At 37.1% G+C, this 23,730-nt stretch overlaps 1 protein-coding gene across 12 annotated transcripts in view; it reads left to right on the top strand.

The window, feature by feature from the left end:
* Positions 1-11,979, top strand: part of LOC144978766 (uncharacterized) — a 74,972-nt gene extending 62,993 nt beyond the window's left edge. For all 12 annotated transcript variants that reach the window (XM_078925235.1, XM_078925230.1, XM_078925234.1 and 9 more), the window contains 3 exons: positions 1,194-1,384; positions 6,248-6,382; positions 10,466-11,979. In XM_078925235.1, coding sequence (XP_078781361.1) covers positions 1,194-1,384; positions 6,248-6,382; positions 10,466-11,848 — 1,709 coding nt within the window. In that variant the 3' untranslated portion in view covers positions 11,849-11,979. The remainder of the gene's footprint in view (positions 1-1,193; positions 1,385-6,247; positions 6,383-10,465) is intronic.
* The last annotated feature ends 11,751 nt before the right edge of the window (positions 11,980-23,730 follow it).

Genomic DNA, 23,730 nt, shown 5'->3' with positions numbered 1-23,730 from the left:
CGTCCCTTGATTGGACGTCACCTTACAAAGAGAACGTCAATTTGGTTTTGAAGTGTCTCAAGCCGCTTTCACCGGAAGCGAGGACGAGAGACGTATGCGCACAACCGATGACGTCACAGACTATGGGTGACGTCCAATCAAGGGGAGCTACTCTTCCGCTAATCTCTTTCCCTATACTAAAAATAAAAAGAAGAGCCGCTAGAACTACCCATACCAAGCTCGAAAAAAACCCCAACCCGGCAGAGGACGTCGGGTGCTTGTGTCGCTGAATTCAGTTCTTAGGTTGTTGTTTCTTGATGGTCGTTAATAGCGTTGTATTTGTCGAACAAAAAAGACAACATAATATCGTCTAAAAAGCGCCATGTCTGCTGTTGGCTAGGGGCGCGTGTAAAGCGATTTGAGAGTGTTGACTGGATATTGCGCTATATAAAAATTAATGGAACAGCGTGGCTCAACGGTATGGTCTTTGCTTCGTACCCAAAAGGTACCGAGTTCGACTACCCGCCGCGCCGTGGGTCCTAGCGCAAGTCACCTAGCCTTAGCTCACATTGCGGCACTGCACTGCGGCTGACAACACCTGGGCTATTCCAGTCTTCTATTGGAATAGATCCTAAAGAAAAAATTCTCCCGAGGGATGAATAAAGGGAGTTTAATTTAGTTATTTTTATTGTATTTTTACTTTTTAATATAAGAAACAAAGATGACGTCACTCAGCTCTTTGCTATTGATTTTAGACAGCCATTTTAAGGATTAGAACTCATTAAATTGTATTAATCTTACCAGAAATAAATGTTTCAAGTCATACGTAATGGTGAGTATTAATATGGCTGGCGGATTTTGTGAGTATTTACCTAAAGGCATAGCGTCAATAACTAAAGTTTTAGTAGGATACTTCTTTAACCCTCTCCTTACCAAGTTTTGGAAAATCGTCACATTCGTTAAGATACAACCCACCATTTTCTTATTCAAATTTCTTTCGTGCATCATAAAATTGAAAGAAAATGAAAAGTGTGTTGAAGAGCATGTTTTGCTAAAGAAATTATGTATGGCAAGAACTTTACCTATTGTGTTTGAGTGATAAAAAAAATATATGTTTGTGTTAGGATAGTTGGGAGTGACGTTTTGGGGAAAATTCTGAAAATGGCTGGTATGGAGAGAGTTAATATAATTATTATAATTTTTCTTTTCGACAGCTCTCATCGCTCTGATGTTCCCAGAACAGAAAGAGGCAGCATTCGCCAACTTCCATGCTTGGCGATCCCTCGGATACTGCGTGACTTTCTTGAACGTTGCCTATCTGTGCGTCAGTGACAAGATCATCATCTGTATCGTGTGCTTAGTGGTGGGATCTGGCCTATACGTCTTTGTGGAGATCAAAGCTAAAGTAAGAAATCCTTGGTACCGTCAACTGGGGTCACTTTGCCTTAAGTGGAAACTGCCTAAAGGGGTAACTTTGCCTAGAGGGGAAACTGCCTAAAGGAATAACTTTGCTTAAAGGGTAAACAGCCTAAAGCGGTAACTTTGCCTAAAGGGTAAACTGCCTAAAGGGGTAACTTTGCCTAAAGGGGAAACTCCCTAAAGGGATTACTTTGCCTTTTGGGTTTTGGACCAATAAGAGATTGTTTCGTTTTGTGGATTAATTGTTAAGAAAGGATCCATTTTGATAAGAAATAGTATAGGCGAGGAAAACGTGTAGTTATGTGCAGGTCTGATAACCCAATTTTTAAGGGCTCATTGTGGTAAATGAATATCTCAAAAGATGACGCAAAATATTGTCGATTACAACAATGTTAAACTAGGCCCATAAATGCGTTCGAATGGCAGACCTTCATACATGTATACGTCGGTATGTCCCTATTGTTCTTTAAAATAATAAACAAACAAATAGAAAAACAGAACAAAACAATACAAAAAATAACAAAACGACAAAACAAAAAAAAAAAACAAAAAAAAAAAAAAAACAAACAAGCATCCAGTTTGACTAAAAATAGATTTCGACGCCTAGTGATATTATCATGACCACCGGTACCGTCAACTAGTGATCCTTTGACTAATAGGGAAACGTTGCCTATTGAATTTTGGACCAATACCAGGTTGTTTTTAGTTTTGTGGTAATTATTTCCCTTGATAAAAATGCAAGACTTTTAAGAGGTACAATAATTAACCAGTAGAATTTTAACATGGGACCTGTACTTGTGTCCGAATGAGACTTTTTTGTGATCTCAAACTAAGTACTTTGCTAGTGTGATCTTGGAATCTACACCTGTTTCCTATTTGAACCAATTCCCCTTTTTCTTTCCTTTTCTTGTGTGCTTTAATTGAAATTCTAGAACTTTTTACTTTCCCATTTTCTTCCTTTTTACTGGCGCTGATATGACCTTAATGTGTTGCAAGCGCCGTAAAACCCTTAAAAACAGAAATAAAAACAAACATACCATCTATAGTATAGTCTGTTTAGTTCGCTATGTATACCAATCATTGCCATTGTTTACATTACGTGTCTATCACTACAAAGCTGAGAGTATTCAAAATGCTGGATTCACAGAGGCAACGTTTTCCCTTGAGGCAAAGTTACCCCAATGGGAGCGATCGTCCAACCAGGTCATCAATCACATGATTTGTTGCTGTCCAACGATTGGATATTTCTTAACAAATGTAAACACGCTGCTTTGTTTACAAATGTTATAAACATACCCGTGTGTCAAGCTGAATCAAATGACCAATCGTGATGTTAGATATTTAAAAAGCTGTGAAAACTTTTCACTAAGTGGGTCATTTTGAGCACATTTTGCAATGTGACCAATGACCTCAAGCACATGGAAAGTTAATATAGATAGAATGCGCTTGGCCAATGAGTTCACAACATTGCCATCCGGAAGTATAACGGACTAACACACAAACTCTGTGTAACCATGAACTTTTATAGTCTGGTTGATACAGTTTAGTGAGAACAACTCAAAAACGCGGATGGCAAAAACAATAAGAAAGGCCTGAGTGACGTCATCTGCATACTATCTATAGATCATGCACATTGACGGTGTTCTCTACGATCCAACAGGGTGTCCCTATAGTTCAGTTGGTACAGCACATTTCATACGATGATGTCGAGAATTTTTATTTCTCTAACACCCTCACTCTGTCCACTCCAGCTGGAGTGATGGGGATAGCTGGGTCTGTTAGATCTGGCGATAGTACTTTACGATATGCTAGCGTCCTACTCAAAGGGTAGAAAAAAACAAACCAGTAGATTTTTGACCAATCAAAGCATGGAATTGTTGACACACCTTCACACGTTCTAGGATAAACATAGTTTGTTTTTTAATAAACACAAACGTAAACGATATAAACCTCTCTCTCCCTGATCGTTTTTATTGTTTTGATATCACCAAATGGGTGACTAGTTATCAAACAGTTTTCTAGATCAGATTATAAACGTTTAAATTTACACATAGTTTTCTGTATTGGTTCTATGGATTAATCGGTAGAACAGGGGTATTTTACCTTTTACTTAAACACAACGTGTAGTTTGTTGTCTATAATATAATAATAAATGAGCTTTTATATAGCGCAATATCCACTAAATATGCTCAATGCGCTTTACAAGGGGTCCCTGGTCAACAACAACATTTACCATGTAGGACGGGACTTGACGCCCGTAAGGCGATATTACAATTTTTCTGACAAAGACAACGCTGTTCACGGCCAGGTACTCATTTTACACCTGAGTACGGTGAGAGAATGTGAGTAAAGAGCCTTCTCCAAGGGCTCAACTATGCGCCGAGCGAGGCTCGAACCCAGGACCTTCCGATCCGAAAGCGAGTGTCATACCACTAGACCACATAGCCGCACAAAACCCGTGAAACCCCTGTAGTTTGCTGTGTCTATCAATCACTGCAATCGTTTACATTATGACGATTGTCCGAGAGGCTGGTTATCTTGGTGTCTATTGCTATTGTCGGTGTCACGCTATAAAAACACCTGCTCCATGCCCCAAAATGTCTCGGAAGGACTGCATGTGACCTTATTCTGAGAGCGGGGTATGTCCAGGTGATTTAGATGCTTTGGGAAGCGTGCACATTGATTTAATAATACTACTTTAAAATCTTGCTGAATTTTTTTTTTATTTATCATTCCGAGAAACGCCATGCCCCAAAGAGTTCGAAATTCGGAGTTCGGATAGAGTACATGTGACCTTATTCTGAGAGCGGTATGTGCAAGTGATTTAGATGTTATGGGTCAGTGTGCCTCGTTGATTTAATGATGTTACTTTAAAATCTTACTGACTTTCTTTTTTATTTATTTATCATTCCGAGAAACGTCATGCCCCAAAGGGTTCGAAGTTCGGATAGAGTGCATGTGACCCTATTCTGAGAGTGGTATATCCAGCTGATTTAAATGCTTTGGGAAGCGCGTCACATTGATATAATGATGTCACTTTAAAATAAAACAAGGAGTCGAGAATATTCATATAATTCAATCCCCCCCTCCCCGCAAAAAAAAAAAAAAAATAAATAAATAAACAACGAAAAAAAAAAAAAAGAAAAACAACAACAAAAAAAAACAAACAAACAAACTAACAAACAAAAAACTTGATCTTCTATAAAGCGCAATATCCACTAAACGTGCTCAAAGCGCTTTACAAATCTTGCTGAACTGTTGTTTTTTGTTTAATTTAACATTCCGAGAAAATATCTTTTACTTGGTCATAATATATTATTAGGTAATTGAATTTAAGAGGAAAACACGACGTGTCCTCTTTGCCTTATAAGCCATACATACGACAAGCGGTATGGACGTTAAGTTTAGCCTATGTGATTTCAGGATGTCCAGTAGAGTTTATTAGACTGCTTGCGCGAACGGGTCCGATTAGAGAGAGACGACGATTGGGATTGTTTGGAAGCTTTAACCCTTTGCCCACTAGTCATTATGATATCGGAAATGCTATCGCCTTCTACATCTACGCCAGAATAGAAATAGAGGGTGGAGCCTACCATGATATAATATTTTATGGAGCCCTAATTTCATCATATCAGTTCTGTCCACTGACAGGTGGGTGGATATCGCTTTCCAGAACTTATGTCCTTATATGAAATCCTGAGTTTTTGACCAATCAACGATTACACTTTTGATAGCTCGCTTGTCAACATGAGTCAGCTCAGCCCTTGATTTATGTACAGGCATCACAGGCGGTATATGTTGTGTAACCACGGTTGACCGAAAGCGATGAATGGAAGCCCTACTGTGGCATGGAGAGCGAGGTCTTGTATGTATAGTTACGTCACTATCTCAACGCTGGTGAATTCTTAGTAAGGCTGGACTCACAATCAAAACACGAAATCTGTGTTTTAATCTCTTGAATCAACCGAGTTACATCAGTGCGTTCGTCTCATTGGGAAATGAAAAACGATATATAAATCAAGAACATCGACCAGAAAATAAGGAAATTATCATGAACTTATAAAATTTGAGAAAGCTGTTTTCAAAATCAAATCTATTACAAAAAAGTTATTTCTAGACCGATTTTTATGAGACAAAGACCATTTTTCTCCATTTTTCAGACTTATTCCAACAATGAGGTTTTCAAATTTATCGCAATTAGATTATTTGTCATTAGTATTTTTTTAATACCCAACTGACTGCTCAGGAAACAAATACGTAATCCTTCGCGACTAGCGAGTAGATGTTAAATTTTGCGTACCCTTTCCCACGCAGACGCACACACACACACACACACACACACACACACACACACACACACACACTTCTTCAGGTGAAAGAGAATGACGAGATGAAAGCAACCCCATCGAACGGTAGTTACGTGGTCTAGCTGATATTGTGATTCCTTTTACTTAACTTACTCTTGGGTGTCAGTGAGTTACATCCGGCTGGCGGATGTTGTGAGAATAAAAGAAACCCGAAACGCATATCATCAATCCATGTTTTTTTTTGTTTTTGTTTTTTTTCAGGTGAAAGAGAATGACGAGATGAAAGCAACCCGTCGAGCGGTAGATATGTGGTCTAGCAGATGCTAAGATTTTTAAAACTTAACACATAGCATCAATCCATATTTTTTTTTTCCAGGTGAAAGAGAATGACGGTAAGCAACCCCATCGAACGGTAGCTACGTGATCTAGCCGATGTTGTGATTTTTTTTTTACTTAACTCACTTTTGGGTGTCGGCTGGCGGGTGTTGCAAGTATTTTAACTTAACACATAGCATCAATCCATGTTTTTTTTTTTTCCCCAGGTGAAAGAGAATGACGAGATGAAAGCAACCCCGTCGAACGGGAGTCAGGGTCTGATCATCGAGGACGACACGACCACGACGTCTACGTTCACGGCCCAGTCCGATACAACGGTCGCCACCTTCCAGTCGATACAGGTAATACATAACACATTACATAGTCAAGTCAATATTTGGCCCCAATGACTAATGAAAACATCATTGGATTTGGTTGAATAAGTCTGCAAATATTGCGTGCTCTATTTTATATTATCATACGATATGACACATACACACACACACGCACACACTCACACACACAAACACACACACACATGAGTCGAGAAAATTCATATAATTCAATAAACAGTAATGATAGAATACCTACATTCCAACATATTTTAAAAAAAAACAATAAAGGGCGATAGTTCAAAGTTTATTCAATCTTAGGCTTTCGCCAATAAATCCCACAATTTGATGACAACATACATGAAAGTGGAAAAAAAACGGCAAATGGAACGAAAAAATAATACGATTACTCCACCCCTCTCCCTAAATAGTAACACGTAATGATACCATGTTTACAATCATAATTTGTGACGTCAGATTATCAAGAGTAAATTTCACTAGAAAACATATTCTTTAAAAAGAAGTATCTATCTATTATCTAAATGTTTTTGAAGATGTCTTTTATTCAGAGATGACGAAATAGGAATCGATTGAGGGGTAGAATAATAAATGATTTCTTACACTCTTGTGTTTTGGAAGTCGAACTTTGTTCCCAACGCGCACTGGTACGGTCGTGTAGCGGTTGGGAACACATCAGGAATCCCATCCACAAAGCATTTGTTTCGTACCCGAAAGGTGCCGGGTTCAAACACCCTCTGCGTTGTGTGGCCTTGAGCAAGTCACCTCGCCCTAGCTGATCTTGCGGCGTTGCACTGCGGCTGACGCCTGGATTGTTCCAGTTTTCCCTAGGAATAGACCCTAAAAAAAATTACCCCTAGGGAATTTTATTTTTTTTAATTTATTTTATAAATAAACAAACTTAAAGACAGCCACACAAAAAAAAAACAAAAAACAAAGAAAAACAAACAAACAAACAAATTAAAACACAACGAAACCAAGCATAAATTTGGAAAGGAGAGCAACTTTATATATTCTATTACTTCACCTTCTTGTCCTCATCTTCTCTCTATTTCTTCTTCTCCTCCTCCAATTCATTACATATTATGTAAATTGTCGTACTTTAAGAGCGCTTGTAGATTGTTAAAGTAAAGTCCCCCTCCTCCACATCTAGCAAATACATAATATAAAATGCACACAAGGGAGGGTAAGATACAATTATCCAGACTCTGTCTGAGCTCTCTCTCTCTCTCTCTCTCTCTCTCTCTCTCTCTCTCTCTCTCTCTCTCTCCTCGTTATTATAATTTGATGGAAAAAACTCATATTTTCAAATTTGGCCAGAAAACTCGTCTTTCAAATATCGATTGATTTAAATGACCCTCATCTTGGCAAAAAAAAAAACCCAATAAATTCTCAAACCTGGGACTTCGCGACTCAAAAGTGGGATTTCGCGAGCGAGGTCCCATGTTTGAGAGTGTGTGGTTTTTTTTTTTTCCAAGATGAGGGTCATTTAACTCGATCGATATTTGAAGGACGAGTTTTCTGGCCAAATTTTAAAATATGGATTTTTTTCTAGAGTACGACAGATTTAAGATTGGCGGCCCTTGGGCCGGTGAAATCTTCTTCGTTCCACATGCTTAACTCTCCACTTGATTTTGGATGTAAATAGTAAATATGGAAATTTTATTTCCTTGTTTATCATCTTCTTATGAAGTCTCCCCCTCCTCCTCCCCCCGCTCCCAAGTGATATGCATTGTGTATCTGATTGAGTGTACGCATCTTGATGGGATGATGTCGTCGTTATAGATAGACACTGTATTTTCTGAGTGTAGCCCTCTTGTAGAAGCCTGTATTCCTTACTAATACACAGTTTGTAACCATTTGAGTGTAGCCCTCTTGTAGAAGCCTGTATTCCTTACTAATACACAGTTTGTAACCATTTGAGTGTAGCCCTCTTGTAGAAGCCTGTGTTCCTTACTAATACACAATTTGTAACCATTTGAGTGTAGCCCTCTTGTAGAAGCCTGTATTCCTTACTAATACACAGTTTGTAACCATTTGAGTGTAGCCCTCTTGTAGAAGCCTGTATTCCTTAATAATACACGTATTGTAGCCATTTGAGTGTAGCCCTCTTGTAGAAGCCTGTATTCCTTACTAATACACAGTTTGTAACCATTTGAGTGTAGCCCTCTTGTAGAAGCCTGTATTCCTTACTAATACATAGTTTGTAACTATTTGAGTTTAGCCCTCTTGTAGAAGCCTGTATTCCTTACTAATACATAGTTTGTAACTATTTGAGTGTAGCCCTCTTGTAGAAGCCTGTATTCCTTACTAATACACAGTTTGTAACCATTTGAGTGTAGCCCTCTTGTAGAAGCCTGTATTCCTTACTAATACACAGTTTGTAACCATTTAAGTGTAGCCCTCTTGTAGAAGCCTGTATTCCTTACTAATACACAGTTTGTAACCATTTGAGTGTAGCCCTCTTGTAGAAGCCTGTATTCCTTACTAATACATAGTTTGTAACTATTTGAGTTTAGCCCTCTTCTAGAAGCCCGTATTCCTTACTAATACACAGTTTATAAGCATTTGAGTGTAGCCCTCTTCTAGAAGCCCGTATTCCTTACTAATACATAGTTTGTAACTATTTGAGTTTAGCCCTCTTCTAGAAGCCGTATTCCTTACTAATACACAGTTTATAAGCATTTGAGTTTAGCCCTCTTCTAGAAGCCGTATTCCTTACTAATACACAGTTTATAAGCATTTGAGTTTAGCCCTCTTCTAGAAGCCCGTATTCCTTACTAATACACAGTTTATAAGCATTTGAGTTTAGCCCTCTTCTAGAAGCCCGTATTCCTTACTAATACACAGTTTATAAGCATTTGAGTTTAGCCCTCTTCTAGAAGCCCGTATTCCTTACTAATACACAGTTTATAAGCATTTGAGTGTAGCCCTCTTCTAGAAGCCCGTATTCCTTACTAATACATAGTTTGTAACTATTTGAGTTTAGCCCTCTTCTAGAAGCCCGTATTCCTTACTAATACACAGTTTATAAGCATTTGAGTGTAGCCCTCTTCTAGAAGCCTGTATTCCCTACTAATACACAGTTTGTAAACATTACGTCCTCTTGACGTAATCTTGTATATTTTCTAAGTGTAGCCCTCTTTCATATTCCTTATTAATACACAGTTTGTAACTATTTAAGTAGATTCCTCTTGGCGCAACTTGTCTTGGTTTCTAGTAGGGACGTTGAGGATCTCAAACTAGACACAACGATGAAATGCTCTTGGGTCTACTTCACTGTTCTGTTTGAATTAGCTCCCTTTTTCCACTTTTCTCTTTGATACGACTTGTAAGTGCAAATCTATAATCTTTTAACTTTTTTGTTTGGTTATTTCCCTTTACATGTTCGTTGAAATCACCTAAAAGTATCGCAGTCGCTGCAAAACATGATCCTATTTTCATCAAAGTCACTCAATAATTTGGACACGAAGGTTTCCATGAATAATGACAACATAATTGGAGTAGGTGACTTTCAAAACGTGCTAGGTCTTTTTTTTTCTTTTTTTTTAAAAGAAAACTGCATTTTTTTTCTATTTGGACATTTATTCAGTGCCTTAAAGAGAAAAATGCCGTCATTTGGGGTAACTTTACCTATACCTTATTGGGCAACTTTGCTTTAAGGGGTAAGGTAACTTTACCTTACGGGGTAATTTTGCCTTATGGGGTTACTTTGCGTTAAAGGATAACTTTGTCTCTTTGAATTTGGAGCATTTTGAATCATCTCAGCTTTGCTGTAGTTATTTTCCTGGTTCAATGAGTTGACTTTTTATCAAAGGAAATAATTGTCAGAAAACTAAATATACTCTGATTGGTCAAAATTAAAGAGGCAGCGTTACCCGGTTTGTCAAGTTTCAAAAATATCACTTACCATGTGTATGTCACTTAGTAGGTTTTGAAAGTGATCGATCCCGGGTGCAGTCGAGCTTTTTTCTTCTTCCTGACCACCCACACTGTCCACAACATTCTCATATTATTAAACCCATCAAAGTAATTACTTGTTCCCTTCTTTTCCTTAAACACAAGACGTAATCAAAACCATTTTTGTTTTCCCAGGAACGCCTTTCCTTCAGTCACCACGAGCTACGGGAGATAATCCAAGATGCCGAGACCTGTTGGAAACGCGATTCCAATGGCAGCATCGTTCTCAAGGTCGACGAGGTCATGAGTGAACAACATCTCCGAGAAAGCAAGGTCACGACCTTGTACCACGCCCGGCCTGTGTCAGAAAATCTACACACTCTTCTACAGAAACAACAACAGCTACACAGCAAAAATATATCCCCTAGATTGAAACACTCCCAATCTGAAAGCCAATTTGTGACGCAGTCAGAACGTCATACTTATCCAAGGAATAGCGTACCTGCAGTGATGATTTCTCCAAAATTGAGGAAAGCATCTTCATATTTAGTAGAAAGGTCAAATTTGCCCCCTCGAAAAGTTTCGAGTTTTCATGCTCACTTAAACAGCAGTTTTGAATGCGATGAAGAATATTCCGACGGAAGTGATAATTATAGTTTGTCGCTCTTACAAGAAAAAAGTAAGAGAAAGAGTATTAATTATATTTCTGACAACAACGACGAAATTGATTCTGACATCCATAAACATATTAATATTGGATCGGGTATTCAACTGTCATCTAGTGTAAACAAGAAAACAGCAATTATTGAAGAAGATGGAAAAGAAAACATCGAATTAAAAGACGTACGAATGGATAATTCTACTAATAAACCCAAAGAGGAAAAGGAAAATAGAAATAATGACTTGAAAGATAAGGATAAGATTGAGTCGTCAAAGGCAAAACGTACAAATAAATCTTCAGACGTCTCGGGTTTGTCTGTTATAGAAAAAATGAACAAGACGTTGAGTAAAAAAGAAAAGGAAATGAAAAAGAAAGGTCTAAAAATAGACGCAACGTACAATCATGAAATTATGGTAAAATCTAATGGTAATAAAACTAATAAGAAAAAGGTAAATTCAAACGCGAATAAACACGGCAAAAACGTGACCTCGTCAAAATCAAACACTTTAGAAAGAAAGAAAATGAATGATTTACGTGTTAATGTTGATAATAATAACGAAAACGATAATGCTAAAACGACAGATCTCAGTAATGGAAATAAAGTTGGTTTTTATCTACATTCTCCTGGAGTGATGACTTCGTCAGGAGTACCAGCAGAACTGTCAAAATTGGATGGATTGTCTCCAGAACATTCCGATTACCGTCAAAACGGACATCAGCAAAGTCCTGATCATTATAAACGTTATAGCAATACGCATGCGCAGTTTTCTTTGGGCCCTTTGAATGAGGATGACGCTGATAGTGACGGTTTTGTGGACATTGATGAGGAAGACATTCCTGACACCGACGACGGATATGACGTAGATTTAAGACGGATATCGTCGGAGAAAGAAGAAGACACGATAAGTATATATTAGTTTTGGACTACGTGTACTTATTTGGCAGGTCTGATAACTCGAATTATTATTATGGGCTCATTGTTGTATTGGATACTCTCAAACCGCCGTCAACGAACTGGGGTATCTTGGCCTTAAAGGGTAACTTTGCCTCTTTAATCTAGGACCATTTAGAGAATATTTAGTTTTGTTGGTAATTATTTCCTGCGATTAAGATTAAAAGCAAAGTCATTTATTTAACCATAAAAATAACTCTACAGCAAAGCGAAAGTGAATCAAAATGCTCCAATTTCACAGAAATAAATAACAATGTGAAATTAAATGTAAGCTACAATTTAATATACGAAAACAGATGAAATGGACCTTTCGGGTTTCCCCTTTATCAACAAAAGAGGATGAATGAAACACTACAGACGAATGAGATAATGTGGTCGTGGCGTTCTTTAGATGAATCAGTAAGCATCACGTTATATTCATCTTAACAACGCCACAACCACATTATCTCATTCGTCTGTAGTGTTTCATTGATCCTGTTTTGTTGATAAAGGGGAAACCCGTAACGTCCATTTCATCTGTTATCGTATATTATATTGAAGCTTACATTCAATTTCACATTGTTTTGTTTATTTATTCAAGCTTCGAGCAGCAACATTTACAATTTTACAAAGGCACAGCTACCCCTTTAAGTCAATGTTACTCCGGTTGACGACAAGGCAAAATTACATTGTCCATTACAACAATGTTAAAACCAAGTCCCTAATTGTATCGAGTTATCAGACCTTTGGAATGTCTGCACTCGGCTATTCTTTTTTTGTGTGCAACAATGTGATGTGACATACCAGCTCTATTCGGTGTTATGTTGAGTGAACGAGATACTATAGAAAGAATATATCGATGGTTAGCGATTCAAACCTCTGAAGTCTCAATGAAGTCTACATACTACATACCAGCTTTGCGCACTATGTTTTAATTTTGGGCGGTCCGCCATATATTAACCCTCTCCTTACCACCTGCAGCAAAATCGTCACATTTGTTACGACACAATATTCATTGTTCTTTTTCAGATATATATTTTGTACCTCACAAACTTTGAAGAATGATCTTTAATTAATAAGAACATAAAGAAGTTTTGTAGAGAGATTGTTTGAGTTTTAAAAAAAATCAATTTTAGTGCTGGGTAAGCCTGCCATTTTGGGAAAATACTGAAAAATATCGGTAAGGAAAGAGTTAAATAAAACACGGTGCGAAAAGCTCGTATGTAGACTTCAAAGGTTTGATCCCCCCGCCTCGTGAAAACGGACTTCAGGGTTCATCGCCTCGATCGTGAAAATCGAGACTTCAGAGGTTCATCCGCCGTCGATCGTGAAACGAACTCAAGGTTCAATCCCCGCCGATCGTGAAAATCGAGACTTCAGAGGTTTGATCCGACGACCATCGTTATAATGAAAGCTGTTAAAAACCTTCAAATTCTTATTTTCTTGCCAAAATGTGAAAAAAAGTGCTTTTGTCAAATTTAGTAGAGCAGCAGGGTGGATACTTGTACTGTAAGGCGGCCTGTGTGTGTGTGTGTGCGTGTGTGTGTGTGTGTGTGTGTTTGTGGGGTTGAATAAAGAATAACGTACGTACCGCAAAATCGGGTTTCTTGGGCCACCAAGGGTTACATTGGACACTTGTACTAATTGAGCTTTCAGCTTTTATATAGAGCAATATCCACTAAACGTGCTCAAAGCCCTTCACAAAGGGTCCCTGACCAACAGCAACGCGTAACATAAAGACCGAGACATAACGCCTGTTTGGCGATAATTCAATCATTTTTTTTTTACTTACAGAGACAGCGCTGTTAACGACCTGGTGCGGTACTCATTTTACACCCGAGTTCGGCGAGAGAATGTGAGTAAAGAGACTTTTTCAAGGACTCAACAATGCGCCGAGCGAGGCCCGAACCCCGGACATTTCGAATCCGATAGAGAGTTTCATACCACTAGACCACATAACCGCAATGGTAAGCACATTCATTAGCATGGTTAGTATTATATTTATTTTACTTTATTTTATTAATGTTATATTGTTGCTTTACTTTGTCAATTCGTGTTAATGATGAATTTAATTACTGAAGTGTTTATTATTTATTGGTTTACGATGTCTATGACTGTCGTGTTATAAGTGGAGTCTTTTGACCTCCCTCCCATAGTGGGTAGGAGGTCACTTGCTGTGTCTTCTATCGCATTATATAATTTTCCAATTTGCTTTCTGTCTTTGTCTTGGAATGAGATTACTAAGCTTTGCCTTGGCCCTGGCTATAGTGCTTGGCTGGGAGGGAAACAGTCAAAGGCATAGTAATTATTTTGGGAGATGATATTTCTTTCCCTTGTGAATCATCTCTCTGTTCTGTATTGTCATATCTGTTATTTTGAATGTATGATGTAAGCATTTGAGTGTATTCCTCTTAGTGGGGACTTGTGCTTGTGTCTGGATGAGATTTTTAGGTGATCTCAAACTAAGTACTTTGATAGTGTGCTCTTGGAATCTACACCTGTTTCTTACATGAACTAAGTCCCCTTTGTCTTACATTTTCTTGGGTGCTTTAATTGTAATTCTAGAACTTATTACTATCCTATTTTCTTCCTTTTTACTGGCTTTGAAATGGCCTAAATTTGTTGCAAGCGCCGTAAAACCCTTAAAAACAAACAAGCATAAACAATTCTTCATTTTGACTGGCTCTGAAATGGCCTAAATTTGTTGCAAGCGCCGTAAAACCCTTAAAAACAAACAAGCATAAACAATTCTTCATTTTTACTGGCTCTGATATAGCCTAAATTTGTTGCAAACGCCGTAAAACCCTTAAAAACAAACAAGCATAAACAATTCTTCATTTTTACTGGCTCTGATATGGCCTAAATTTGTTGCAAGCGCCGTAAAATCCTTAAAAACAAACAAGCATAAACAATTCTTCATTTTTACTGGCTCTGATATGGCCTAAATTTGTTGCAAGCTCCGTAAAACCCTTAAAAACAAACAAGCATAAACAATTCTTCATTTTTACTGGCTCTGATATGGCCTAAATTTGTTGCAAGCGCCGTAAAACCCTTAAAAACAAACAAGCATAAACAATTCTTCATTTTTACTGGCTCTGATATGGCCTAAATTTGTTGCAAGCGCCGTAAAACCCTTAAAAACAATAAAAACAAACATTTGAATGTATTCCTCGAAGTGGGGACCTGTGCTGATGTTTCGATGAGAATTTGAGGTGATCTCAATCTATGCACAATAATGGTATACTCCTGGAATCTAAATCTATTCCCTATTTGCACCGACCCCTCTGTGTGACTCTTCTTGTTTGCTTATATCTAGAATATTTTAAATATACCATTTTAATCCATTTTACTGGCGCTGAAATGATCTTGAAGTGTCCCAAGCGCTTTAAAACCCTGAAAAATTTAAAAGTTTATGTTCTTAAGAAGGCATTATTAAGCGCATTAAGCATGGTCATGACCGACGTTTTTATCCGGAAGAAGGCAGAAGACGGCAGTGCCGGGTCGTCGGAGTCGGTCTCTGGTGTGGGTTGGCCCCAGTTGACGGTAATACATATTTTAATAATGAGAGGTGACATAATTTGTCATGTAAATCGCCTCTTTGTTAAATGGCTCATGTTTAAGTGGCAGTCTATATAATGTAGGTATGTATAAAATATTTATTTTTAGTGATAATACAATTGTGGTTATTCTTGTGCACAAAAGGTTTGAAGATGTTATGTGCATATTTGCAGGTCTTATAACCCAATTCCTTATGGGCTCATTTTTGTATTGGAAATCTCAAAAAAAAAAAAAAAAAGTGACGTAAAATATTGTCCATGACAGCAATGTTAAACTAGGCCCATAAGTGGTTTCGGAGACCAGACCTGCGTATATGTGCATTTCGGTTGTAGAGAATCCTGGGTGAAATTTTCCTTGTAAATCACCTCTCTCATAAATGTCTTTAAGTGGTAATTTATAAAATGTATGTATAAAATATGTAGGATATATGCATGTGTTAGTGATAAATTCAAGCGAGTATTCTTGTTCACAAAGGGTGGTAGATAATCGTGGGTAATAATTTACTTGTTAATCGCCTCTCTGTTACTTAAGTTGTAATCTATTTATAAGATAGAATATTGTAAGTGATATTATTACAATTGTCTTTTCATTTCCGAGTATTTTTGTTTACAAAGAATACCCTATATAATGTCTGTATAAGATGTATTATTAGCGATGATACAATTGGATTCAATAGTCTGATGCCACGTCCCCCAGCAACGGCGGCCATCGTGGTACTTTTTATTCTTCATGCTGGCTAGAACTTTTCATATGCCTTGTGATCAGATTATGTAAAAGTCAAAACATGATCAGATTTATGGGGTTTTTTTCCTCTGGATACGCTTTTATGCTCGTCGAAGAAATATTTTATAAGGGCATCCGCCATTGTTCCGATAGTTTAGAGTGAGCCAGTTACTAAGTTACCATGCGTCATTACGAGGGAAGTGACGTCACGACTGTTCAAGCGTATTGTCTTTTCATTTGTAAGTATTCATGTGCGCAAAGGGTAGTAGAAAATCTTGGGTATGGCCACCTTTTGGCATACATATTAATGAGAGGTGATATTTTCCTTGTCGATCTGGGTGGGGATCCTGACCTCCCATAGTGGGCAGGGGGTACATACTGTGTCTTCTATCCCCTTATATCTGTTTTCCAACATGCTTTCTGTCTTTGTCTTGGCATGGGATTACTTGGTTTTGTCCTGGCCCTGGCCGGAGTCCTAGATGGGAGGGAAACAGTCAAATTCATAGTTATTGTTTTGGGAGATGATATTTTTTTCCTTGTAAATCATCTCTCTGTAATGTATTCTTGTTATTTTAATGTATAATGTAGGCATTTGAGTGTATTCCTCGTTGTTGGATTTTGTGCATGTGTCTGGATGAGACTTGTAGGTGATTTCAAACTAGGTGCATTGGTGGTATGCTCTTGGAATCTACATCTGATCCCTATTTGTTCTCCGTTCCCCCCTGTCTCACTTTTAAAGAGGTGATATTTTCCTTGTCGATTGCGTCTCAGATATGTATCATTAAACAATTTGGTCATAAAACTCGTCCTTTAAATATCGATCGATTTGAATGGCCCTCATCTTGGCAAATTTTTCTCAAACCTGGGGCTTCTTGTAGAATTTCTTTTTTAAAACGTGACAATTGCATAAATTGAATTTTCTGTTGCAAGCCAAAGGAACTGGTCAAGAGCATAAAGAGAGACAACCCTTAAAATTTAAGTACTAAGATTGGAAGTTCGCGATTATTTCCCTTCCTCGATTTTTCTCGTCAAAATCGGTAAGAAAAAGTCGGCCGTGACATCAAACCCTCCACAATCTTTATGGGAGTGTGTATGTAGCCAGTTCTTCGGAGTACCGTCAACCGGGGTTACTTTGGCCATCCGGGGTTACTTTGGCCATCCGGGGTTACTTTGGCCATCCTGTGTTACTTAGGCCATCCGGGGTTACTTTGGCCATCCTGTGTTACTTAGGCCATCCGGGGTTACTTAGGCCATCCTGTATTACTTAGGCCATCCTGTGTTACTTAGGCTATCCGGGGTTACTTTGGCCATCCTGTGTTACTTAGGCCATCCGGGGTTACTTAGGCCATCCTGTATTACTTAGGCCATCCTGTGTTACTTAGGCTATCCGGGGTTACTTTGGCCATCCTGTGTTACTTAGGCCATCCGGGGTTACTTAGGCCATCCTGTATTACTTAGGCCATCCTGTGTTACTTAGGCCATCCGGGGTTACTTAGGCCATCCTGTGTTACTTAGGCCATCCGGGGTTACTTAGGCCATCCGGGGTTACTTCGGCCACTTACTGGAATAAAAAGATTGCTTTTTAAAAAGTTAAATTCATGAGTGCTTATTATGTTATGTTTGTTTTTAAGGGTTTTACGGCGCTTGCAACACATTTAGGTTATATCAGCGCCAGTAAAAAGGAAGAAAATGGTATAGTAAAAAGTTCTAGAATTACAATTAAAGCACCCTAGAAAAAGTAAGACAGGGGGGAACGGAGAACAAATAGGGATCAGATGTAGATTCCAAGAGCATACCATCAATGTACTTAGTTTGAGATCACCTAAAAGTCCCATCCAGACACAAGCACAAGATCCAACAAAGAGGAATACATTCAAATGTTTACGTTACACATTCAAAATAACAAATATAATAATACAAAACAGAGAGATGATTTACAAGAAAAAAAATATCATCTCCGAAAACAATAACTATGCATTTGACTGTTCCCCTCCCAGCTAGGAATCTGGCCAGGGCCAGGACAAAACCAAGTAATCTCATTCCAAGACAAAGACAGAAAGCATGTTGGAAAACAGATATAAGGCGATAGAAGACACTGTATGTACCCCCCCCCCTCCCCTGCTTACTATGGGAGGTCAGGAACCCCACCCAGGAGTGCTTATTAGATCTATTGGGTTTTAATTATTTAAAACATAAAAGCTACATGCATTTTGTCTTTTAAAACAAGCAATCTTGTTTTCAGTAAGTGGCCTAAGTTACCCCGGATGGCCTAAGTAGCCCCGGTTGATGGTACTAATAATGAATAGGCTACATAAAGGTGGCATTACTATTTCGATACACTTCTGTATTTGTTTTCCCGCTTCACCTTGATTTCAGTCTTTGTCTAAGAAGGGGATTTCTTAATTTTGTCCTGGCCCCGCCGGAGTCCTTAGATAGAAGGGAGGCAGTCAAGCGTATATTCTGTATTTAAGTATAGATTTTGTTTTGAATATTACGCGTATATTGTTTTGTAAGCATTTGAGCGTATTTCTTCTAGTCGAATTCCATGTATGTGTCTGGACGAGACTTTTAGCTAGCTGCTCTTAAAATCTACACGTGTTTCCTATTTGATACAGTTTCCCCTTATCTTATTTTCTCTCAATTTCTCTTGATTGCAAATCTAGAATGTTCCTCCCTTTTACTGACGAAATGAATGAACTAGAAGTGTTTGAACGTAAAACGTAAAAGAGCGAGGATGGATGATCTTTGTTGACGACCAGCATATATCTCGACTAGAAAATAAAATATCATCACTCTGACACCAGATAATGAAAGACATAAGGCGATGTATATATCAAGTTGTATGGTAGACTGGTTTTACACTTCCAGTGATATCGGAACCAGTATTTTTTTCTCAACTACAACACTAAACAATATGCGCTTGGCTAAGAAGCTCACAACATTGCCATCCGGAAGTATAACGGACCAACACACAAAACTATGCGTAACCATGAACTTTTTTAGTCTTGATAATGCAGTTAAGTGAGAATTACTCATCAACGCGGATGGCAAAAAGCAATAGCAAAGACCCGAGTGACGTCAACTTCATTCCCGAGTGACGTCAACGTCATTCTATCTATATCAAGTTGTATGGTAGGCTGGTTTTACACTTCCAATGATATCGGAACCAGTTTTTCTGACATCACATATTTTTCTCTACTACAACACTAAATAATAGGCTGTTTATTATCGATAACTGAAGCTAATAATGCAACAAGTGTTATCTCACAAATGGGGCTTCCGACGTCCCAGGTTTGAGAAGTTTTGCCAAGTTAAGATTAATTTTAATCGATCGATATTTGAAGAATGAGTACGCATTTAACTTGTTAATATCATACTCTAGCTTTTATGTAGCGCAATATCCACTAAACGTGCTCAAAGCTGACTAACAGCAACACGTTGAATTAGACACGACGCCTGTCAGGCGATATTGCAATATTTTTTCCGACAGAGACAACGTTGTTAACGGACAGGTACCATTTTACAACCGATTACGGTGAGAAAATGTGAGTAAAGGGCCTGTTCCAAGGAGTCAACTATGCGCCGAGCGAGGCTCGAACCCAGGACTTTCCAATCCGAAAGTGTGTGTTACACCACTAGACCACACAGCCTTTATATTATCTTGTATGTGCATACAATGCTTTTAAATACGGTGAAATTTTGTCGATATACATGTATGACAGGGTAATGACTTTTTAAACTGAATTTCACACTTTAACTACCAATATTTATGTGCATTTGTTGCCTCATTGCTATATTTTTTTTTTATGATTTTGTTACAAATACACTCTTCTGTATTTGTTTTCCCGCTTCACCTTGATTTCAGTCTTTGTCTAAGAAGGGGATTTCTTAATTTTGTCCTGGCCCCGCCGGAGTCCTTAGATAGAAGGGAGGCAGTCAAGCGTATATTCTGTATTTAAGTATAGATTTTGTTTTGAATATTATATTGTTTTGTAAGCATTTGAGCGTATTTCTTCTAGTCGAATTCCATGTATGTGTCTGGACGAGACTTTTAGCTAGCTGCTCTTAAAATCTACACGTGTTTCCTATTTGATACAGTTTCCCCTTAACTTATTTTCTCTCAAGTTCTCTTAATTGCAAATCTAGAATGTTCCTCCCTTTTACTGACGAAATGAATGAACTAGAAGTGTTTGTTTTTTGTTTTTTGTTTTTAAGGGTTTTACGGCGCTTGCAACACATTTAGATTATATCAGCGCCAGTAAAAAGGAAGAAAATGGGATAGTAAAAAGTTCTGGAATTACAATTAAAGCACCCAAGAAGAAGTAAGACAAAAGGGGAACTGAGAACAAATAGGGATCAGATGTAGATTCCAAGAGCATACCACCAATGTACTTAGTTTGAGATCACCTATAAGTCTCATCCGGACATAAGCACAAAATCCAACAAAGAGGAATACACTCAAATGCTTCTATTATACATTAAAATAAATATAATAATACATAACAGATAATTTACAAGGAAAAAAATATCATCTCCCAAAACAATAACTATGCATTCGACTGTTACCCTCCCAGCCAGGACTCCAAACAGGGCCAAGTAATCTCATTCCAAGACAAAGACGGAAAGCATGTTGGAAAATAGATATAAGTTGATAGAAGAGACAGTATGTACCTCCCTGCCCACTATGGGAGGTCAGGAACCCCACCCAGAACTAGAAGTGTCGCAAACACCGTAAAAACCCCTTATCAGTAAACAAGCATTTCCATGACAATCGTATGTGATAATAATAAATCTTAAATATTTTGATATACATATGAAATGTTTAAGGTTCTCAGGGCGGAAAACAAAATAAATTTAATCTGTAAATAAATAAATGAATATTGTTTCATTTTTTTTTTCATTCAATTTCACAAAAGTAGCGAAGTTGTATAAAATAAAATACTGCAAATCTTCAGAACCCATGGATGTGGAATTTATGCTATATTCTATACCCTTTTAAACGGCATATTGCCATTTCTTGCTACCCTTCAGATAGAATACTGGTCTATTAGTAATACCAACATCTCTAGGTGCTGAAATGAGTCGATAAATAAATGTATAGTGAAATAAAAGGAGTAAAAATGGCTCTTATAAAAGATACAAACAACACAAAGTAAACATCGTTGTCGCTCTATTTATCTCCGTCCCTCCATTTCTTTCTCTTTTGAATTCTTTCTCTTTTGAACTTTTATTCACTAAATTATGTTCTCAAGGCGCTTTACAAAAAGGTCCCCGGCCAACAGCAACAAGTAACATGCAGGACAGGATGCCTGATATGCGAAATAACATTATTTTTTTTCCGACAGAGACCCCACTGTAAAAGGCCACGTATTCATTTTACACCGAGTTCGGTGAGAGAATGCAAGTAAAGAGCCTTTTTCAAGGAATCAGTAATGCGCATTCGATCCGAAGGCGAGTGTCACACCACAAGATCACATATTCAAATAAAAATCTGCATGAGAAGGTTCATTTGTCAACATAATATATCCAAAGGGAGAGAAAAAATGGTAAAGAATATAGCGAAATTATATATATATATATTATATATATATTGAATCGTGTTGGATACAAATATGGTACGAAAAGTGCTCGACATGTAGCAATGGAGAGAATTATTATTTTAATATTTACCACAATGTTGGAGTCAGTCTACATCGATGTTTCAGGCCTTTTCATCCATCGTCAGGACTGTTTGTTACATGATTTTGGTTTGTTGTGTGTTGTTGCTTGTTGAAGTGGTTCCGTAGGTTTTTAGTTGATTAATAAGTGCTTCCGGCGATGTGGGCAACTCATTTTTCGTGTTGAGTGTGGCTTCATGGGGGTGTTTGATTTTAATATATTTCTCTTCCAGGCATCAGCTACATTGTTTTGATAATGGTGTGTATCCTGTTGCTTTAGATATAATCTTCAATGAAATTTTGTGGTCTAGTTTGTTGTCTTTTAATTTCCAAATATGTTCGCTGGGTTTTGTGGATTTTTTTTTTTTTTGTTAGTGTTTCTAAATGTTGAGGTGTGGAGGTTGTATCTTGTTTTGAAATTATTTTCCGTTGGTCCTACATATTTTTTTTTGCTTGTTTGTTTTAGTTTCGGTGACTGCGGCTTGGTAAATTAAACTTGAATGTAAACATTGTTTGTTTAGCGGGCAATGTTCCTTATTTCTGCAGTTGCATTTTCTGGTGGGTGGGTTTTGCTCTTGTCGGTGGTTTATTAATATTTTTTTTGTTGTGGCTTGAGATTATTTGTTCTATGTTGCGCAAACACGTTTAGCTTATTTTTATGGTATTCCTGTTGATAATTTTATGTAGCTTGTGGTTTTTTCGAAAGTGTGTATCAATTAATTTCAGGAACTGCTGTCCAATGTTTGTGCTGACGTTTTTGTCGAAAGGTGGGTTGAACCAAGTAATATGTCGTTTGCTTGTTTTGCGTTCTTTACTTGTGTATTGAGGTTTACATGAGAGGGGGACGTCTGTGTATTCAAACGGTGTGTTGTATCCGCTTTTTGTGAGTGCTTCTTTGTAGGGGGTGGCCATCCTGACGATGGCTGAAAAGGCCTGAAACATCGATGTAGACTGACTCCAACATTGTGGTAAATATTAAATTAATATATATATATATATATATATATATATATATATATATATATATATATATATATATATATATATATCACGAAAATAAGTCGAACTGTCATGGATTGACCCCATAGAAGCATGCGAGTAATGATAATTGTGATGATGATGATGATGATGAACATGATGATATAACTTTCATTATTATTATTATTATTATTATTATTATTATTATTATTATTATTATTATTATTATTATTATTATTATTGTTATTGTTATATATTATTATTATTATTATTATTATTATTATTATTATTATTATTATTATTATTATTATTATATTATTATTATTTATTATTATTATTATTATCATTATCAACATCAGCACCATCATCATCATCATCATCATTATTATTATCATTATCAATATTACTACGATTATTACTATTATTATTTCAGCTGGATCTACCCGTAGTACGAAAGATATACTTCGCTTTCAGTGCGAAATATTTTTATTCTCCAAGTCACTCGACTTATCAGTAGTCTTGAGTTGCTGTTTTGGTGTTTGGCTGGCATCGATGTCGATCATGGGTTTGTAGGTGACTTCATTGTTGTTGCTGTCTAGGATGTCGTTCAGAGAATAATTATTATAATGATAATGATAATAATAATAATAATAATAATAATAATAATAATAATAATAATAATAATAATAATAATAATAATAATAATAATAATAATAATAATAATAATAATAATAATGAATATAACAATAATGATAATAATAATAATAATAATAATAATAATAATAATAATAATAATAATAATAATAATAATAATAATAATAATAATAATAACATTGAATTATGATGATGATGATGATGATGATGATGATTATGATGATGATGATAATACAACTATCTATATTCGTCTCCATGAGGAATATTTGTCTTAGGATCCCTTCCAATGAATCGTAAA

This window comes from Berghia stephanieae, chromosome 8, assembly GCF_034508935.2.
Source record: "Berghia stephanieae isolate SIO BIC M18660-M18661 chromosome 8, UCSD_Bste_1.3, whole genome shotgun sequence".
Taxonomy (NCBI): domain Eukaryota; kingdom Metazoa; phylum Mollusca; class Gastropoda; order Nudibranchia; family Aeolidiidae; genus Berghia; species Berghia stephanieae.
This window is presented reverse-complemented; position numbering and strand designations above follow the sequence as displayed.